Source organism: Vulpes vulpes, chromosome 2 (assembly GCF_048418805.1).
Source record: "Vulpes vulpes isolate BD-2025 chromosome 2, VulVul3, whole genome shotgun sequence".
In the NCBI taxonomy this organism is placed as follows: Eukaryota; Metazoa; Chordata; class Mammalia; order Carnivora; family Canidae; genus Vulpes; species Vulpes vulpes.
Window position 1 is genome coordinate 26,868,006 of NC_132781.1, and position 21,464 is coordinate 26,889,469.

The 21,464-nt window shown below is 38.0% G+C and overlaps 1 protein-coding gene across 10 annotated transcripts in view; it reads right to left on the reverse strand.

Annotated features, from left to right (window-relative positions):
* Nucleotides 1-21,464, reverse strand: part of MBTD1 (mbt domain containing 1) — a 66,542-nt gene that overhangs the window by 19,701 nt on the left and 25,377 nt on the right. For 7 of the 10 annotated variants that reach the window (XR_003234571.2, XM_072747493.1, XM_072747495.1 and 4 more), the window contains 6 exons: nucleotides 15,275-15,414; nucleotides 13,873-13,987; nucleotides 12,981-13,063; nucleotides 3,338-3,455; nucleotides 567-701; nucleotides 212-300 (listed from right to left, as the gene is read on the reverse strand). Coding sequence is in view for 9 of the 10 variants with exons in the window: in XM_072747493.1 (XP_072603594.1) it covers nucleotides 212-300; nucleotides 567-701; nucleotides 3,338-3,455; nucleotides 12,981-13,063; nucleotides 13,873-13,987; nucleotides 15,275-15,414 (680 nt within the window). In the remaining variant the exon portion in view is untranslated. The remainder of the gene's footprint in view (nucleotides 1-211; nucleotides 301-566; nucleotides 702-3,337; nucleotides 3,456-12,980; nucleotides 13,064-13,872; nucleotides 13,988-15,274; nucleotides 15,415-21,464) is intronic. The other 3 variants (XM_072747498.1, XM_072747497.1, XM_025995957.2) reach the window with 1 other exon arrangement.

Here is a 21,464-nt window from a genome sequence, read left to right on the forward strand (position 1 = left end):
AAATAAAAACAGACAAAGACTGTTTGGAATTCATGACAAAGGTCTACAAATAATTTCAGTACTGTACCATTAAAAATAATGAGTGCACTTGACATTTAACTAGATCATCTGGCTCACTAAATTAAAACAATTCCTTAAAAAAACTTCCAGGCTATTCCTTTTTTAGAGCTCTCAATTGACACTTCAGTCCTTTCTAAGATCCTGTCTTTACCTTCTGTGAGAAATCGGGAGGAAGTGTTTTGGCACCAGTAAGTCGTTTCACTAGAAAAGCTTTCCAGTTTGTATACTTATGCTGAATAGCTAAAACAAAAGAAATAACCAGTTACACTTTAGCAAAGAGTAGAATTGCTTTATAAACTATTAAAAAAAAAAAAAAAAAAACACCACAACAATTTTCCCTGCAATTCAGAGCATTAAGGTTCTGAAGAAGACTAACAAAAACAGAACAAATATGTCTTGCCAGTATTTAAGTTACATGAAACCAAAAAATATTGTAATTTTGATATCACTTGAATATTACTATGTGTGACACTGCACTGAGGTACATATATTTAAATTATACTTACTTCTAGGAGGGACAAGAGGTTTTCCACTGGCTGCACACCAGCCAACCGGATGGATGTCAGAGCCACAGACATTGCACCAGAAATCTAGCCCAGGGTCATTTTCAAATCCTTCATATCTTAAAAGGGCATTATAACCTGAAACCAACAAATCAATCACCACATAAGAAGAAAATGAAATGAAACAAAACAGGACACAACTGCTGGCCATTGGGTGGGTGGGTGTCACGTGCTAATATGCACCTGCAACAGAATCCCGTGCAGGGCATGTGAGCAATCAGCACCACCAGCCCCCCGCGCCCCGCCCCCCAACTCTAAGACTGAGTTACTAGGTCTAGGGGCAGTGTGAGAATATGCATTTCTAACAAGTCCCCAGGTGAAGCTGCATACTGGTGTATGGCTCCAACTTTGAGAACCAGTTGTTTAATGTCATTAGCTTAACTGTTTTCAGAGCATGGCTTCCTCCCTTTTAATGTACTTTGATTTTACCCCCAGTTTCTTAAGTTCTAAAAAAGAAATTCTCAATGGAAACAGGGGAGAAAGTCCTACCAGAATGCGTAGTTTTGAAAATAAAAGAAAGAAGGTTATATTAAGTTGGGAAAACCTTGTCAAGTCACAGCAATCTAGTTAAAGTAACATTTCAAAGAAACTGCTTTATCCAGCGGATTAGATGACCAAATATTTCTGGATAATTTGGATTTGGCTATCTCAAGCATCTAATTTTTTCTGTACTATTTATTTGGAAATAAAATATGAAAATGCTAGGTAACAAAGTTCAATAAACACAAATAAAAGTATGTTAAATGACTTAAAAACTGTATGTACTAAGCAAACAGGACGTCTTACTTCTTAGAACAAAAACTATGATATATCCTCTTTATAATTTAATAAACCTTCTGTTGGTAACAGATTACAATTTAATTTAAGGCCTTCAGGGGAATAAAAAAAGGCCCAACAAACTATTCCAGGCGCGGAGCTAAGTTCAGTCAGCATTTTCATGTGTTAAGGTCTATGATGAAAATTTATAACATTAAATCTTTAGTTTTAAAATTCAATAATTCACAGAATAATTCATGAGTTTGCCCACTGTTGCAGAGCTCTGTTCATGATTAACATCAGGCTCAATTCTGAAACGTCATTAAAGTGGCTTAAAATATGTTATGCAATTAGATAAAATTGAAATGTAAAATTGGAGACAGAAGGTAAAAATAATTCTATTGATATTAAATGCATTGATCTTTAGAGCTATTTAAATGCAACTGCTTAAATATCTAGGACAGAAAGAATACATTGTTCTAAATTATGGTGTAGAGAACACCCAACCATTTAGAGAATGCTTACACAGCTGGGAGAATGTTTCAAGGAAAAGGTGGGAACATAACTGGGTAAATGTGCAAAGGCACAGAGGTCCTAACATGCTCTATGAGGGAGGAAGGAGAACTAGCCTCATCAGAACATAGATAGCATTCATGTTGGGGAGCAGCCAAAACTTGGGCCAGTGGTCTATGGAGCGACTCATCATCAGCTGTAAATGCTGACTATCTTGATCCCTTAAAGACAAAGAAGTGATTAAAGATTATTGAGCAGGGGATTCCTGGGTGGCTCAGTGGTTTGGCACCTGCCTTCAGCCCAAGGGCATGAGCCTGGAGTCTGGGGATGGAGTCCCACATCGGGCTTCCTGCATGGAGCCTGCTTCTCTGTATCTCTGCCTCTCTCTCTGTGTCTCTCATGAATAAATAAAAAATCTTAAAAATAAAATAAAGATGTTTGAGCAGACCCAGAAAAAAAATGCCTGAGCAGAAAAACAGAAGATCATCTACAGTAAATAATCAAGTTGGCAGGGCGTTTGGGGGAAAATGGCTGGAGAGAGGAATAGAAAGAGTAGGATGTATTAGATACCGCTGACTAATTGAAGGACGACTTATCTGAGTGGCTGCACCCTCCTACCCTGCTGCCCCATAGAGTACTACAACGTCCTACCACACCACTCCTGAGCACCACGTCACAAATGTAGTCAGCGTTTGGCAGATGGCGGCCAATGGAATAAGCTAGGTTTTATACTTCTGTGCATCACCTGCCCATAGTGGCTAACACAGTACTCTACACACCTAACGCAGTTATGTGATGAGCAATAAGGTAACAAGGACTAGGGTACATGGCAAGCAATGGGAGTGAAGAAGAACCCAAGATATATGAAATTAACACTAGTTTACTTTCAGTCTTCTTAGCACTGAAAAGCAGTCTTCTTTCAACTTTTTTCACTTTTCAAAGTATTTCCCTATACCACAGTTTGGCCAGCTATATAATGGCCCACAATCTGCCCTACTGCCTGATTTTTTTTTTTTTTTTTTGGTCTGCCATTTAAGAATGGTTTTACATTGTAAATTTTTCTTGTTTGTTTTATGTTTTTAAATGGTTGAAAAAAATCAGAGGAAGAATAACATTTCATGATATGTGACAGTTACATAAAATTCAAATTTCAATGCTCATAAATAAAGTGTCACTAACACACAGCCATGTATCCATTTATATACTGCTATGGTTGCCTTCATGCTACGATGGTAGAGCTAAGGAACTGTGAGAGAGATTGATCTGCCCATAAAACTAAAAGTATTTACCATCTATTTTTTTATAAAAAAAATTTTGCTAACCTCTGTCCTATTACTGTATTCATTTTTTACTTGTCAACACTTGCAAAATTTACAAATATGCTTTCTTACAAATTACAAAAACATAACTGGCATTTTCTGGTAAATTATTATATGTGCTTTCACCTGCTAATTTTACAATTCCAGCAATCCAGAAGACTTTGGTAGGTAGGCTGCAGTCTGTATTGGGAACTTCTACTCTCACATTTTCTGAGATATCACCCCAGCAGGTCCCCATAGGTGCCTGTCATATAAAAATTATTAAGTTATCATCTTAATAACATAAAAGCCTAAACACATTGTTTAAAATAAGCATTCTCATCAATAATGGAAATATTAAAAATGCCATTTAACTCATTCATTTTTCTCCAAAAATAGAGCTGTTATTTCCCTTTCCATAGAACTCTATTTGGAAAAAGCCAGTGTCAGGGGCGATCTCAAGATGAAGAGAATCTCACATATATTAGAATAGATCCATGTCAACTTCAAAATTCAATACTGTCCTAATGTAAGACCTGAGCAGCAATTTTTGTAAAAGCCAAATCATAAACTCAATAGATTTCACAGGATAAAGCAGAGAAACTTACTATTTTTAATATATGCTGAATGAATGCACTTCATCTTAACCTCTATTTTTAAAGGGTCCGTCCAAAGAGCAGAAAGAAAAAAAAATCTCCAACCATCAATGTGGTTTCAAATAATAGGAGAAACAAAATTTAGTTATATGTATTTTCAACTTAAGTTAAATTAATAAAATATAGTCTGTTAAAACTATATGTGGCAAAAGCACCAGATAGTTATTAAAGAGGTGGAATTGAAGAGTTTTTGGAGATGCATACCATGTAAATTGTTAAATAATTTATTTCTAAACAAAGAGGAAACTTTCAAAGTTAGAACTAGTAATCGCTAGCCTCCATACCACATGGTTAGAATGGGGACTCAGAAAGCTGATTAAATGAGTATAGTAAAGAGATTTTCCCAAGTCTAACATGCCCAAATTACAATTTCCATTACATTTTAATCCTTAAAACTTGAGGCCATTTACAGTTATTTGAAATTTATGCAACGTTTAATTAAATCAAATAAGTGAATTTAGGAATACAAATGCTGATAAATACTAAACAGTCTCTGTGGCCTTAACAGCTCCTTGTTAAATATAACTTAGAACCTTGAACATAGAGAAAAGGACTGGGTGAGGTTATAAAAGACCTGATAATATGGACAAACCAGGGAAAGACAATACAGCTTCAGAGTTCAAAGATGACCAAACAAAGACATCTAAGAGTTACACGATCTAGCCAATTTGAACACTGGTTAAATGTCTTCCATGCAAGGCTTCTCCTACTTTGGTGGATGCCAATCCATAGGAGGATTAGCTTAAAACGGTACTCAACCTCTGTCCTCTCAATAGTTCATGATGGAAGAAAAGGTCAAATCCTGAACTAGATAGAGTAAGTCTGGACACCAAAGATAGAATCAAATTATGACTATTACTTTAAGTAGCACAAGCAATGAATATGCCTCAGTAACTTGGGAGACCGTGGCTTATCTCAAATATTTGTGATTCTGGAAGAGTACATGTAACTTATCTCCCTGAGCTGTGCAAAAAACAGTACATCCATTATGACGACTACCTCTTTCTAATATTTTTTTAATTGAAAGACTGGACTCTTCAGGTTCTGCTATCTCCCCCTATATCATTCTAGACTGTAGGGCCATCCCTATTGCCAGCAGATATGATCAGAAAAGGAGAGGCTGGAAAGATGACAGTAATGTAGATTAAGCTAAGATATATCAACATTAAGACCATATTTTCATTTCTGTGAGGATGAACCAATTAGAGCAGATAGATACAGCTAATATATGCACTAAATTAAGGTAGGGTATCCACCCTTCTTTGTTTGGTTGCCAAATCTTGTGGAATGGTTTTGTTTTGTCTTTTTTTTTTGTTGAGAAGAAAGAAGCATGGTTATGCTGATAAATTGGGGGTTAGGTTGGCATACAGCTAAGTGAATTTGGTGTACAGTACTTCTCTTAGAGCTAGATATGACAATTTCATCCCAATTTTTTTTTAGCCTTAACGATTATTTTTAGAAAATAACTTTCAGTCACATTTTATTAAAGAAAATAAAGTATCAATATGCTCACTTAAAAAATAAGGATGATACTCACTTCATTGGGGGATATTACGTTTTTGTCCCTACAGTCTGGATTGGTATAGGAGAAAGTAGCAGAAAGTGACATTTGTTCTTGCCTGTAAGGTTGTGGTTCTGCTAGGCCCTCTTAAACCAATCCATATGGTTCACTCTAAGAACAAAAAATGAAGAAACAAAAACAACAAAAAAGAGCACCATAGTTTCTACATAGCATGTGCTCAATGTGTTGAAATAATAAGGTAATTTCACAGATATATCTGCCCTTTTGTTTAAAATGAACACTCTTAAGTGTGGAAGACTAAATGACCCAGGGCTTGACAGCCATCTTCATCCAAGTCATCTGTCTTCTCTTGCTGGCAGGAGGGATACCTCTGAAAGTCTGGATTGGCATAGCATGAACTAGCAGAACCATAATTTACAGGTAACAACAAATTTACCTTCCAGACTCAGGACGAGAGGTCCACCTCAGGCTCCTCCCAAATCAGGAAGATCTGCTTCACCACTTCCTGCTCCAGGGCCACTCGTGAGGGCTATCTGGGAGCGACTCTCCTTCCCTGCAAGGTAAGCTGTCATCAGGTCCTGTAGGACATGGCCAAATCCAAATGCTGAGGGCTCCCCAGCACAAATGAATGATAACCTTCACCTGACTATCTATAAAAAATTGGGTGGGGAGTCTTATTGTCTGCACTTCAAGAACATTCCCAGATAGTCCAACAGCCCAGATGGCTAGTATTTAGACTCTCAGAGGGCTGATACACTGAACACATGATGCTTCATGGCAGAAATACGAATCTCCCTCCACAGAACTGCCAACCAATTATGATAACCACCCACAATCTTCAACAAGTGGGTAGCTGCAGAAGTTGCAGTGGGTAACCAAGAAAGAATCTATCTCAATGATGACATTGCAAATGTACAAACTAACAGTGAGAGACTAACAGGCATATGATTATTAATGTTCATCTAGTTGGGAAAGATGAAATATTATTTGGCCAAAAGGGAAGAAAACATTATAGGAAATTCACCGGAAAGAAATCAGAACTCCTAAATGCTACTTGCCGGAATTGGTACATTGAAATAGGAAAAAAATTGTTCCCTCTTTCTGCAGAAAGTCCACTCACCTTTTGGTTTGAGACCAGAATCTACTTTTTGAGGTGGTAGCTACAGGATGAGGACAAGTGTAAGGAGAGTATAAAAGGAAGATGGGATGTGTGCAGTGGAAGCAAGATTAAGAATGGGAGAATGCAGGACGCCTGGGTGTCTCAGCGGTTGAGTGTCTGCCTTTGGCTCAGGGTGTGATCCTGGAGTCCCGGGATCGAGTCCCACATCGGGCTCCCTGCATGGAGCCTGCTTCTCTGTGTCTCTCATGAATAAATAAAATCTTAAGGAAAAAAAAAAAAGAATTGGGAGATCCCAACAGAAAATCAAGAACCACTTTAAAAAACAGACCAACAGGGACACCTGGGTGGCTCAGCGGTTGAACGTCTGCCTTTGGCTCAAGGTGTGATCCCAGAGTCCCCGGATCAAGTCCCATATCAGGCTCCCTGCGTGGAGCCTGTTTCTCCCTCTGCCTGTGTCTCTGCCTTTTTCTGTGTCTCTCATGAATAAATAAAATCTTAAAAAAAAAAAAAAGACCAACATTAAAATAATCTAGATTACTTAGGTTTTCTTTAAAACATAAAAAACAGGTGATTTTTATTATGTTAGAATCCACTGTTTTTCTGTAGAAATTTCATGGCAAGACCCGTGATAGTTAACTCAGAAGGAGCACTAATAAGTGCCAGAAACTAACTGAAATTTTATTTCCATTAAAATACAATTCTGTAATATAGGATGACAAACTGAAGATTTTAACTTTGGTTAGAACCGACATGGATATCTATCTTCAACTTTCAGTGGAGTTGTATTATGTGTGGTCAAGGCTATGGAAAAAAAGCCAGAAAGTAATTTTACTTGATACAGATTATTTTACTATTAAATGTATACTTGAGAAATGGATCATGAGTTTTACTAAAAGAGAAACTGTTATTGTACATACACAAAAAGACTTTTGCTTTACTTTAAAACCCAAAAATATATTTGTGATACATGTTGCAAAAAAGTGCAGATAATCTTACCTTCTCAAAACACCTGGCATACAGGTCAGGCATCAAAGAGAGGATTAGAATGTACTGCGTCAGTGATACGAGGTATATTTGTGCAGTAAAGTCAGCTTTAGAGTTATGGTGTATACTGTGTCTCTGCCTCTCTCTCTAATTGATAAATAAATAATATCTTAAAAAAAATAAAGTTATGGAATATAAGTATACAGAGGGCCTTTAAAAAAATAATAAAACAGGGCAGCCTGTGTGGCTCAGCGGTTTAGCGCCACCTTCAGCCCAGGGCCTGATCCTGGAGTCCCGGGATTGAGTTCCACGTCGGGCTCCCTGCATGGAGCCTGTTTCTCCCTTTGCCTGCCTGCCTGCCTGTCTGTCTGTCTCTCTCTATATATATATCATGAATAAATAAATAAAATCTTAAAAAAAATGAAACTATTATCAAGGGAGATAAAAGGATGATTCCTGGTCTTAGCAATGAGTTATCAACAAGACACCAGAGTATATAGTCCAATATCAAACGAAAGAAATCTCAAGTCTTAAATATACGACTAAAGGATTATGATTTAGATGTTTCACATCCACTTGATATTTGCACATTTTGGCTTGTGCTATATATCTAGGAAAGAAGTGTTTTAGTTGACTTTAAAGTTTTGGGAAATAGGACTGCTTCAATTTAAAAGATTACAGTCTTGGGATCCCTGGGTGGCGCAGCGGTTTGGCGCCTGCCTTTGGCCCAGGGTGCGATCCTGGAGACCCGGGATCGAATCCCACATCGGGCTCCCGGTGCATGGAGCCTGCTTCTCCCTCTGCCTGTGTCTCTGCCTCTCTCTCTCACTGTGTGCCTATTATAAAAAAAAAAAAATTAAAAAAAAAAAAAAAGAAGATTACAGTCTTGGGGCACCTGGTGGCTCAGGTAGTTAAGCATTGAACTCTTGGTTTGGGCTCAGGTCATGATCTCAGGATTGTTGAGATTGAGTCCTGTGTTGAGCTGTGCACTCAGCAGAGTTTGTTTGAAATTCTTTCCCACTCTCTCTCAGCTTTCTCCCCTGACTTACATTCTCTTTATAAATAAATAAAATAAATAAGTAAATAAATAAAATAAAATCTTAAATCAATCAATCTTAAAGACTATGGTCTTTTAAAAACATTAAGAATGTTTTAAGCTCAATGTTCTGCATATGCATTGATCAACTGGAGACTCTCTTGGGTTCAAACATAAATTACTAGAAGAAAATATCACCTGTGAATTTCATGAATAGTGTTAGGTATAGTGTACCTAACTGGCATCAGTACTGCAGTGATATTTTGGATTTTTCCAGTTAGGATAGATATGGATACTGCTTTTAGAAGGCTGTGAAAAAATAGGAAATATATATAAAAACGAAGAAAAAAAAAGGGACACACACACAATTCAGTCTCTCTGACCCTTGTTCCTGGCACAGAGCTCTTAAGACCTTTGTAATTTCCTATATGACAAGAGCACCAGGAGCATCTTTTGTTCTATTTAGTCTCTGACCTGGGTCCTGACATAGAGCTCCTAAATCCTCTGGAATCTCTTAAGTGATAGGAGCATCTTTTGTTCTAATGAGGAGACTCTGGGTGGGCTCCTGGATAGCCTCAGGATGGGGGGTTGGTTACCAGAAAGATGAGCCCATGAGAAGAGGCTCAGAACCCTCAGCCCCAGTCTCCATTGTCTGGGAAAAGGAGGGTGTGGAGACTGAGTTCATGATTGATCATGCCTATACAATGAAGCCTTCATCAGAAACCCAAAATATAGGCTTCACCTGCCATCCGAAAGTAGGTTAAACAATTACTATAACCATAAAACCTTTTGTAAGCCAAAATGGCATAAAGTGAGGAAGCACTCACCATTTCCTGAGAGCAAAAATCCATTTCTGATTTCTTTTGGTTAGTGAAAACAGGTACCAATGCAAGTCTTTTGCAAAAGTGAAGTGGTATAAAGTGGACTTTCATTTTTTTTTCCTAAGACTTTATTTATTTATTCATGGGACACACACACAGAGAGGCAGAGACAGGCAGAAGGAGAAGCAGGCTCCTCGAGGGGATCCCAGGACCACGCCCTGAGCTGAAGGCAGATACTCAACCACTGAGCCACCCCGGCGTCCCTAAAGTGGACTTTCAGATAGCGAGGGAAATCTGTATACGAGGTTCAGAGAGCTTCTGGGTTGGTGATCACATGGGGTGCTAGGAGAGTGGCATGCCCAGAGAGGGCATGAAGTTCCATGCCCCTTCTTATAACCATGCCTTATGTACCTTTTCACCTGGCTGTTCACTTGTATTGTTTATTATACCCTTTATAATAAACTAGCAAATATAAGTATTTGTTTCCCTAACTTTTGTAAACCATCCTAGGAAATTACTGAACCCAAGGAGCAGGTCACGGGAACTCTGATTTATAGTTAGTTGGGCAGAAGCACAGGTAACAGCCTGGGACTACTGATTGGTATCTGCATATCTGGTGTCAGAAATATTGTGTGGTAACAATGTATATGTGAAATACATGAGCGTTTTTCCTATAGGGACTTAATAAAAAACTACACCAAATAACTCCCCAAAACTTTAACTTATGAAAAGCAGGTTAAATCCTCAAATTGAATTTATAATTTGGCTACTGAAAAAAGTAGTTAAGAGTTTCATTTACAACAAGAGATGGATCAGATGAACTAGATGATTCCTAAGATACTTTACAGTTTTGGGACCATGTGATTTAAGATTAACTGAAAGTGTTATTACCTAATTCAGTGGTTTCCAACCTCCAAGACTACCAAGGAAGGGGGAAGAACAATCAGGGGCCAAGGCTCTGGCCACCTCACCCCACCCTTGCTAAATCAATCAGTGCAGCTTCCTCTTACTCTAACTATGTCTATTAGGGAAAAGAATAATAATTCTGAAGCTTACACAAGCAAATGAACAAACCCCCAAAAACCAACCCCCCCCCCAAAAGAAAAAGTCTCAAAACTACCAAAGTACCACCTAGACAAAGGGAAAGATACACTAGATACATGGCAATCATGATAGAGATTTGAAGTAGGTATATTTAGTAACAGTTGAGGCTCGATTTCCACTAACTATAAAAAATGTCAACACTGTTCTGAGTGACCGAGTATAAAGCATTGTGCATTACAGCAACTATCAAAGAGGACACAGTCTTATGATATACTTTGCAGAAGCTTCAATCCCAGAAGTTGAAAGACTGTGGAAAAAGAATTCCACTCGTGAAATCCTATAATTTTAGAACCAATCACAAATATACTTAAGTGCCAGAAAATATAAAGTGTTTTTTTTTTTTAACCTTTGACCCTTACTCCAGAAGAGGCTGGGTTACGTTGAAGCAGCGAGGCATTCATAGAGCTCTGACACTGCTGCCAGCTCCGATTCTTGGTTCAGTCAGAACAGTTCTGCTTCTCTGTTACACACTGGATGTTTCTTAAAATGTTTGAAAAAGGATCCCTTAGGAGCAGGAAAAGGCCTCCAACCTGTGCTCAAGATGGGGACAAGGCAGATGTGATGTCTAGAGGAAGTGGGCCTTACTGGCGCACCAGTGTTAGGGCAGGCGGTTTGAGTCTTAGAAGAATAGAAGATGGATGAAACAAGGCAGGGCCTCGCGCTCCCAGGAGCTCCTGACAAAGACTTTTTAAAGTCAAAGCCAGTAACTCTCGTTGGAGACCTAGAAAACTATGTGGGGGAAGAACCAGGAAGAGTCAGCTCTAAAGGATGAAATCAAACGTAGTATAAGGTCTGACCTAAATCAAATGGCTTCATGTGCAGATGCTGGTTAAGGCAACAAAGCAGTCACTTGTGCTAAAATGAACTAAGAAATTACCCCTATCAGTCATTTTCCTACTTGGTAAGAAAAAGGTAGTAAAGAAAGTTGAGTGGAGCAGGTAGACACTGGGTGAAGAGATGCCTTGTTTCTCAGCAAGAAACAGGAGCCTGCACAATATCATCATTAATAATACAATAAGGCTAGTTGCCCTGATCTATATGATAGAACATCTTAAAAAAAGCAGAGTTGAAAACAAAATCAGTTTCATTATTATAATATAGATTTTCTTACAAAGAACTTTACTATTATTATTCAAAGACACGGACATGAAATAAAATATGCCTTTGGGATTTTCAAAAGCTTTTAAAAAAATTGATTACTTACATAACACAGCTTTACATGGTTTATGGTATCAAAATATAAAAGAACCCCAGAATATTAAATTAAGGATAGGAAAAGAGATAAAGGCTATTCACAAGAGACTATAAATGTTCCAGGCATCTGGGAGAAAGGTGTTATTATAGCTGAGAACTTAATCTGAGTTTGAGCTTCTCAAAAGCAGAAAGAACTAGAGAGAAAGACAAAGATCTGCTTTCCAGTTCTCTTTAATGTTGCTGTTGCTGTGTATTTAATCTATTTCACAAATGTGACACTACCATACACGTTATGGTGAAGTACATCACCTACTTTACACTGAGTATCTAGGATCCCACTTAGGCTGCCTCAGAGTCAGCATGCCACCAACTATGGGCTGAGCACCTGTACTTTTAGGAAAGAAAACTAGCAAATTAATGTACTCAGCTTTAGTTTACATTTCTACCACTGATTTCATGTGCTTGGCCTTGATCAAGAGTCTGTATTGGCTGTGAACAAATGAAAATTCATTTGGGTTTCTACAGCAGGAACTCAAGCTCAGTTTTGTCCACATGCTGTTATTTAAAAGTGAAGTCCTAATTTAACAAAATGTTTAATGTAAGCAAAATTTCATTAATTTTCTAAATTCTCTGTTCTTTTTGTACATAGTAGCAGATAGAATCTTTTTTTTTCCTTCTAGCATATAGAGCCTTTAAATATAAATTAAACTTGTAGTAAGGTCAAAAAAGTATTTGAGAGAATCAATCACAGATCACTGAATAAAAAGGGAGAGGATCCAAAGAAACAAACATTTTTTGATAACGTTTTTTAACATAATTCCGAATTACTTAGTATACTCTGTAAGAATCTTTTTTTTTTTTTTACTCTGTAATTGCCAAAAATATCCTGCAAAGGGTTTTCTGGTATGTATCACATATTACAGCCCATAATGCTCTATTACTGATAGTTCCTTGTTTTTGTGATTTTACCTTTAGAAATATAAACATAACCAGAAGGAAGATCCTTTTCTGAATTATCAGGTCAGATCACAAAGGTTTAGGTAACATGGGATTATGTTGAACCATACAACACTGCCAATACACATGATATACAAAATCAGCAACTGTATATCATTCAGCTTAGTAGGAAAATTTCAAATTATAATTTCTTTAAAGGACACTTTTACTTGTAAAACTTCTAGAAGTTATTTTTAGCTACTAATAAGTATAATAAAAAGAAACATTTTTATGACAATGGATACAGTAAAGATCTTCTAAAGACAAGACATTTAGGTGTTATGTTTAAAGCTGAAGATACAATGACTTTAAACAATGACTAAGCATTTCAATACAAGTGAGAAATTCCATACTCACATGTTTAAAGCAGGTAACTGGAGCTGCGATAAAGCTATTGCTATTGATGTAGTTACCCCAGCTGAAGCCTTCCATGGAGACTGCTGTTGAAAAAAAATAAATTTAGATATATTACAATTCTCAAATCTTTTATTCACAAGAAAATGTGAAATGCTATAAAATTAACTTATCACCTTGAAAGTTTTTTCCTGTAAAGATTTAAGAACTTTTCAAATAAACATGAACTTTTGCATAGATCCTATCTGCAAACAAATAGTTTAACTCTTCTATACACAGCATAAACTGGGAAATGGAGTAAGAAAGAGCTCTTTAGTAATAAGCAGCAAAGAACAGCTGAGAGCAGAAGTGTTCAGGATAACAAAGAATGCCATGGTGGCTTTTAGGTTTTTATTCCTATGCAGCTTTTACCTGGCACCTCAATGAGATTCCCATCCAGTATCTGCCACTGATACCTTCACTAGGGTTTTTCATTGTTTTACTCCCTCCTACACCCCCTGCTTCTGCCTTCCTGTTAAGAATCTTCTATCAGAAGTGATCCTTTCCTCAATCTCTTCCTTACTACTCTCTTCTCCTTTCTCCCTTCAAAGCCTGTTAAATTTATCTCCACAGTGCTCCCCACCATTCACAACATAGAGAATCTGTACATGGAAAATGATAAACCAAATAAAAAATGATAAGGATACTGCCCCAAGCACTGAACTTGTGAACACAACTATTCTCTTCTAGAATAATTTATTGAAACCAAAACCATTATCAGGAAGCCTCGTGTGATAATGTACTAGTAGGGCCTAGAAATAGCTTAGTTAACAAAATTCAAAATTAAACTGTTATTAATTCAAATTAGATGAAGCAGTATCAAATATTTCACCTCTATTACATTCACCAGTATTACCTGCTTTAGTCTTTGCTTGATTTTGCAAGGTAGCTTGATACTGAGCATATGCGGCTAGTTTAGCAACTAAAGGTTGTTTCTGAAGAACTTTTGCTTTCTTTGTTGGAGGCTTACCCTAAAACAAGAAGAGTTAAGTAAATAGGATTCTTTTTCATCCACCCCCCTCCACCGAAAAAATTAACCTGATTGCATACTACTCATTCTGCTTAAGTAACATCAAGGGTTTAGAAAATTATTAAAGCAGAGGAAACATACAAGGAATTTTAACATGAGAAATGTTTTTTGGAGTTCTGCTACGATGTAGACATCTAACATGGGTAGCAGAGCTGGCACAGACTAAAACAGCAATATGCAAATTAATATGTTAATAAAAAATTATATCCCATAAGATGTTAAAATATAGGCTGTGGTGGATACTTGATTCCTTCTTATACTAGATAAAACCAGTGGTTATTCACTCATGCAGGTTGCCAAGCATTGCTATTTATATGGTAAGAGAAGATAATTTAATGTTTAAAGAGCAAGTGACTGAGGTTTTATACCTTTAGTGCTAACGCAAAAGATCAATGACAAAATGATCATGGGCCAAATTCACAGTGTGACAAACTGCCATCCATTTGGGTACAGACCACTGCTCAGGATCTTACGTACTGTCTATCTGAAATATAGAAATACATCTAAGTGATGTATTTCCTTAATTTGGGGAATTTATATAATCCTTTTAGTGCTACGTAATGATCACAATAAGTTAAAGGAGAGTAAGAAAGATGTGATCACTCAAATATATTACAGAAATCAGTTAAATGTCTTAAAAACATTTTTATATACAATAGCAACAACTTAGTCAAATGGTCAAATCTCCATTTTGTAGGCACTGATGTACATTTAAAAGAAAGATTTCTTTTTATACCATGAACGTTTCAAAAAGGTTAGTTGGATTAACCAAACACATTTGTTCAAGGTATCAAATAGGTTATAATCAAAACTACAAAGCAAAGATGATGGAGAATACCAAAGGGTAAATCATTTCCCCCCGAATATTGAATAACTGATTCTATCTTGATGTTACCTCAAAAGAAAACAAGGGGGAAAAATGGTTTCAATTTCTGTATATAACAAGGTGTTTATTATATTTATACTTATCTAGAAAAAAAAGTATTTTCAATTCATTATTACACAAACAGCTCATAGTTTACTTTGGAGTATGGCTTGTCTATAATAGCTGTTCAATTTTATAGACTGAACAAACTCTGGAGACCACATATTGAAAAAAAATTGTGGGGTATAAAGTGGTAACTGGTCAACTGGGTAGAGGTGGAGTGCAGTGAATCACAATCAAATGGCAGATAAACAGTGAAAGCCATAGTAATAAAAGAAATAAAGAATAAGAAGGTTTCTGTACCGTTACCTGAAGTCTGGCCAAAATGCTTGCCTTCTTGGAGTTTGACGAATAGCTTCGTGAACATGAAACGCTACAGAAACGCTTTGTTTTGGAGTAAAAAGCATCTCGCACACCAACCATGCCACACATTTCGCAGGTAGCTATTAAGAAAACAAAAACACTGGTGTCATGATCATATAATAAAACCCGTTTACCTAACAGTTTACGAACTTATTATCTGAAGCTTTTAATTTAAACATTAAACAGAACATGTCTTTTGTTACACAAATGATTAAAAAGCCTCCACAAAAGTTAGAGAAAAGATTGGTATGATGCCTGGCTACAGCTCCAGGAAGCCTGACCACAGCTCAAGGTCTGAGAGGCTTCACAAAGGGGCTAAACCCACAAATAGAAAGCAGATTCCACTTATATGTCCTAGGGCTCACCATGTGCCAGGCATTTTCATATATATTAAGAGCTCTAGTCTTTTGAAAGGATTCTAAACAAAAGATGAAAAGAAGTGCAACACAACTAAGGATAACACAAAGTGCAACCTAAAAAGAGCCAAGTCTTAAAAAAATGCTAAGGGTACTACATTCTTTCAAGTTATGTTCAGAGGACCAGAAGGAGAGGTTCAGAGTTTGTGGTAGGTGCTTGATTATTCACTTTGATAACAGAGGAAAACAAGACTTTGACTACTAATATGCCTCTTTTGTAAATTCACATATGGACAATAATCTGAAAGCTAGAATTAGAAGGGTCACAAGAACTGAAGTTCTGAGTAGATAAACAGATAGCTACCTGGGAGAGAGACTGCTAGGTCACGACAGCTCTAGTTTCAATTTTTTTGAGGAATTGCTCTGTGTTCTGTAATGGCTATATACCAGTTTACATTCCCACCACCAGTATGTATGTTTTTTTTTTCCCATATCCTCATCATTTGTTATCTCTTATCTTTCTCATAACAGTCATCCCAACAGATGTAAGGCATCTTATCATGTGTGTTTTTAAAGATTTATTTATTCGACAGAGAGAGAGCTCAAGCAGGGGGAGCAGCACGCAAAGGGAGAGGGAAAAGCAGGTTCCCACCGAGCAAGGAGCTCCATGTGGGGCTCTATCCTGGGACCATGACCTGAGCTGAAGATGCCTAACCGACGGAGCCTCCTAGGTGCCCCTCTCATTGTGGTTTTGATTGGTGTTTTCCTGATGTTTAGTGATGCTGAGCCCTTTTCATGTATCTACATTTTTCTTTTTAAGATTTTATTTATTTATTCATGGGGGGGGGGGGTGGGCAGAGACACAGGGAGAGGGAGAAGCAGGCTCCATGCAGGGAGCCTGATGTGGAACTCGATCCCAGGACTCCAGGATCACACCCTAGGCCGAAGGCAGGTGCTAAATTGCTGAGCCACCCATTTTTCTTAGGAAAAATGTCTATGCAGGTCCTTGTCCATTTTTCATCTGGATTATTATTATTATTATTTTTTACTACTGAGTTGTATAAATTCTTTATCAGATATGACTTGTAAATATTTTTTTCCATTCTGTAATATGTCTTTTCAATTTATTGCTTCCATTGCTGTGCAGATCTTCTCGTTTTGATGTAGTCCCATTTGTTTATTTTTGCTTTTGTTGCCTGTACTTTTGGTGATTAACCAAGAAATCACTGCCAAGACCTATGTCAAAAAGCTTTTCCCCATGTTTTCTTCTAGATTTTTAGTTTTAGGTTTTACATGGAAGTCTAATCCATTTATTATTATTTTTAAAATATTTTATTCATTTATTCATGAGAGACACAAAGAGAGAAGCAGAGATATAGGCAGAGGGAGAAGCAGGCTCCATGCAGGGAGCCTGACGTGGGACTCCATCCCAGGACTCCAGGATCACGCCCTGGGCTGAAGGCAGTGCTAAACCACTGAATCACTCGGGCTGCCCCCAATATCATTTATTAAAGAGATTGTCCTTGCCCTATTCTATATTCTTGGTGCCCTTGTCAATAATTAGTTGACTGATTATCAGTATCTTGAACAGACATCTGCATTCCCATGTTGACTGCAGCATTAGTCATAGAGCCAAAACAATAAAGATGACAGTTAAATGTCCTTTGACAGATGAATGGATATAAAAATGTGGCATGTTTACATATATACAACATTATTCATTATAATGAAGCATTATTCGTTCACAAAAGAAGAAGGAAATCCTGCCATTTGTGACAACCCGGATGAACCTAGAGAGCATATGCTAAGTGAAGTAGTATATTGGGATCATTTACATATGGAATCCTTAAAAAAACCCCAAAAAACCAAAAACACCAATTTCATAGAAACAAAATGGAACGGTGATTGCCAGAGGCTAAGGGGAGGGCTACAGGTAGATCAAAGGGTACAAAGTTTCAGTTATAAGAAGAGTAAATCGTGAAGCTCTAACAAACAGCATGGAGGCAACTGAAGTTAATTAATACTGTACTGCACACTGGAAGTTGCTGAGAGTAGATACCTGTGTTCTTCTCCATCACTCCACACACAAAAAGAGAGCTAGCTATATGAAGAGATGGACAGGTTACTTATCTTGATCTTGGTAATCATTCTACAATGTGTATATATATCAAATCATCACATTGTACATATTAAATAAATACAACTATATTTGTCATTTATTCTTCAAAAGAATTAGGAAAAAGCTCCACAACAACCAGAAAGTAACACAGCAAACAACTGCCTGAGTTCAATTCTCCCCACCCAAGTAGTTAAACTGAAGAGACCTATAGTTTAACCAGTACTTATAAATCTATTGAGAAATCATGGAAGAAAGATAAGGTACCAGAGGATGAGAGATGAAGAAATGAGTGCTTAAGGAGAGGAAAAAACTGAATGGTTTTCTGTTGAGAAAACTGTAATTATAGAATTATAGAAAATTATAGACAAAAATATCTGTGACCATCTAGGTAAAGAGGTTATGATCCCAAGGGACAGTGAATCTTTGTCAAGAATTATACATATCAAACTATAATTCCTACAACTAGGATTTAAGTTCCATTAGGGGAGGGACCATTTTACATTGTTTCTCTTTGTATCTCTAGTATTTAAAATAGAGCCTGGCACATATAAAGTTTCAATAAACCTTATTTCCTGTTGTGATAATATTACTGGACTGGTATAACTAAACCATGGCAAGAGCTATCAGCTAACCCTTGAACAACATGGGTTTGAACTACATGGGTCCATCTACATGTGGATTTTTTTTTTTTGATAAATACAATACAGTACTATAAATGTATTTTCTCTTTATGATTGTCCTAAAATATTCTTTTCTCTAGCTTACTTTATTGATAGAATATATTATATAATACAAAAAATATAAAATGTGGTAATCAACTGTTAATGTTATCAGTAAGGCTTCTGGTCAACAGTAGGCTATTTGTAATTAAGTTTTTGGGCAGTCAAAATTTACACATGGATTTTCGACTACATGAGGGGTTGGCACTCCCAACCTGTGTTGAGGGTTGACTATATATTAATAGAGTTAGTAACTTTTTTTTCTTGGAGTTAATACATCTGATAAAATCTCTCATGCAGCTTTGTCAATAACGACTGAGAAATTCAAGGTGAAGCAGAAGATATCTAGGTTAAATTTTAACTGACTAGATGACCACAACTGGTGGTTCCTGATAAATGACAGGAAGTTTTTTTTTTTTAAGATTTTATTTATTCATGAGAGACAGACAGAGAGAGAGACACACACACACACACACAGACACAGGTAGAGGGAGAAGCAGGCTCCATACAGGAAGCTCAACACAGGACTCGATCCCGGGTCTCCAGGATCACACCTGGGCCGAAGGCGGTGCTAAACCGCTGAGCCACCCAGGCTGTCCAGGAAGTTTTTTTTTAAAGACTTTATTTGTAAGTAATCTCTACACATAGTGTAGGACTTGAATCCACAACCGCAAGATCAAGAGTTGCATGGTCTACCAGCTAAGCCAGTCAGGTACCCCTGTGAATGGGAAGTTTTTTGATAGTCTGCAGGACTCTGTACCAGGTTGCACGCTAATTCAACTTTTTAATCAAAAGACTAGAATATGGGACACCTGGGTGGCTCAGTGGTTGAGCATCTGTCTTTGGCTCAGGGCGTGATCCCAGGATCTGGGATCGAGTCCCACCTCGGGCTCCTTGCATGAAGCCTGCTTCTCCCTCTGCCTGTGTCTCTGCCTCTCTCTCTCATGAATAATTAAATAAAAGTTAAAAAAAAAAAAAAAGACTAGAATATGGCCTATAGGGCACCATTATCAAATCTACAAATTATATAAAACCAGAATATTATACAACACAACCTTCAATATTAAATGACAGAATTAGAAATAAGAAGTTTCTAAAAAAAAAAAAAAGGAAATAAGAAGTTTCTAGACGACCAAAATTTAGTAAGAAAAAGATGATGTGGATTAATTAATTAATTTTGCAGGGGGAGGGGAGAGGGAGACAGGTAATCTTAAGTAGGCTTAACTCAGAGCTCGATCTCATCTCCCTGAGATCATGACCTGAGCCGAAATCAAGAGTTTGATGCTTAACTGACTGAGCCACCCAGGTGACCCCGGAATAATTTAAAGTCCTAAACCTTGGATTTAAAAAATCAACTGCAGGGGCACCTGGGTGGCTTAGTTAGTTAAGCATCTACCTTCGACTCAGGTCATAATCCCAGGGTTCTGGGATCTAGCCCCACAGTGGGTTTCCTGCTTAGTAGGGAGCCTGCTTCTCTCTCTGCCCCCTCCAACCCCACCCAGCATGTATGCTCGCTCTCTCAAATAAATAAATAAATAAATAAAATCTTAAAAAATCAACTGCAGCTGGAAAGGTGCTGGAACTTGGCAGTCTCAAAAGGAAAGCTCCCAGAAGCTTTCCAAATCCAGGGCCTGGGGACTGAGGAGGTGCCTAATTCTTCCCAGATATCCTGCCACATTCAGAGACAGGTCTCCCAGGACCAGTATAGTGTGTAGCTCAACCAATGTCCAAAGGGGGAACCTCTTAGCCATACATGCTGCCCATCATCCTGATGGACAGGCTAGGGGACGTCAGTGCCAGTCTTCTGCCCTGAGACCCATGGCCGGGCCTCTCAACCTGGCTTTTGGCTGCTAAGGTTCTATGACAATTAGCGTAGCCCGATCACTGCTACTCCGCTTCCCTTAAGAGAAATGTAAAGCTGATCTCATCAATTAGGTCCATCTACAGTCCCAACTTGAGAGGAGGCTTGAGATCACTCCTCGGCCCTTTTCAGGCCCTGAGTCATTTTTCAATTGTTAAAATCAGAATGATATCACAGCGGACTCACTTCTGAGTCTAAGTGGTATCAAACAAGCTGGGTCCCATTCCCATTCAGTGTTTCCAGGCATCCCTGGTATATGCAACCTCAGCCAGGGCTTCTTGGGATTCTTCCTCTCATCCTTGCCTTCAAGCCACCCCGCCTAGCAGGTAACCACACCCCAACAGTACAGACGGAAAAACAGGCTCAGTGGGTTAGAAGCCTTTTGGCCCAAGGCCAAAAATTTAACTCCAAATCTGCCCGATCCACCTTCTTTCCCCTGTGCCCTAGTCTTTGTGATGTCCTTGGAGATGACCTGGTTTGGCTCCCAAGTGAAGTGGGAGTGTGTCCTTCAGCTTTTGCCAATAGGAAGTCTCTTTGCTGACAGCAAGTACCAGAAACCAGGACCCGCAGGAGGCCCTCAGTGAGCACTGACTGATTTAAAAATAAGCTTTCAGACACGGCAGGCCCCAAGATGGTTGTATTTCCAGATCTTTCATCTCTCAGCAACGTTTCCTGTGGTCAGTCATCTATGTGCTTGGCACAACTGAATGGCTCAGCATTATTCCTTCAAAGTCCTACCTTCCCATCTTTGCTCATATAGTTCCTCCTTTCACAGGGTTCTCCCACAGAGAACTCTTGGCTTGTCTCTAAGCCAGTGCAAAGGCTGCCTGCCCTGTGAAGCCTGCCCTGGTTGGACCCAATGAGAGTTCATCACCTGTCCTTCATGTTCCCATGGCCCTGCTTATGCCTTTCCTAAAAGTATATTCAAATCGGCCTCATATCATTTATTAAAAAATAGAAAGTTGGGGTGTCAGGCTGGCTCAGTTGGTGGAGCATCTGACACTTGATCTTGGGGTTTTAAGTTCAAGCCTCACAATGGGTAGAGAGATTACTTAAAAATCTTAAAAAAAGTCAA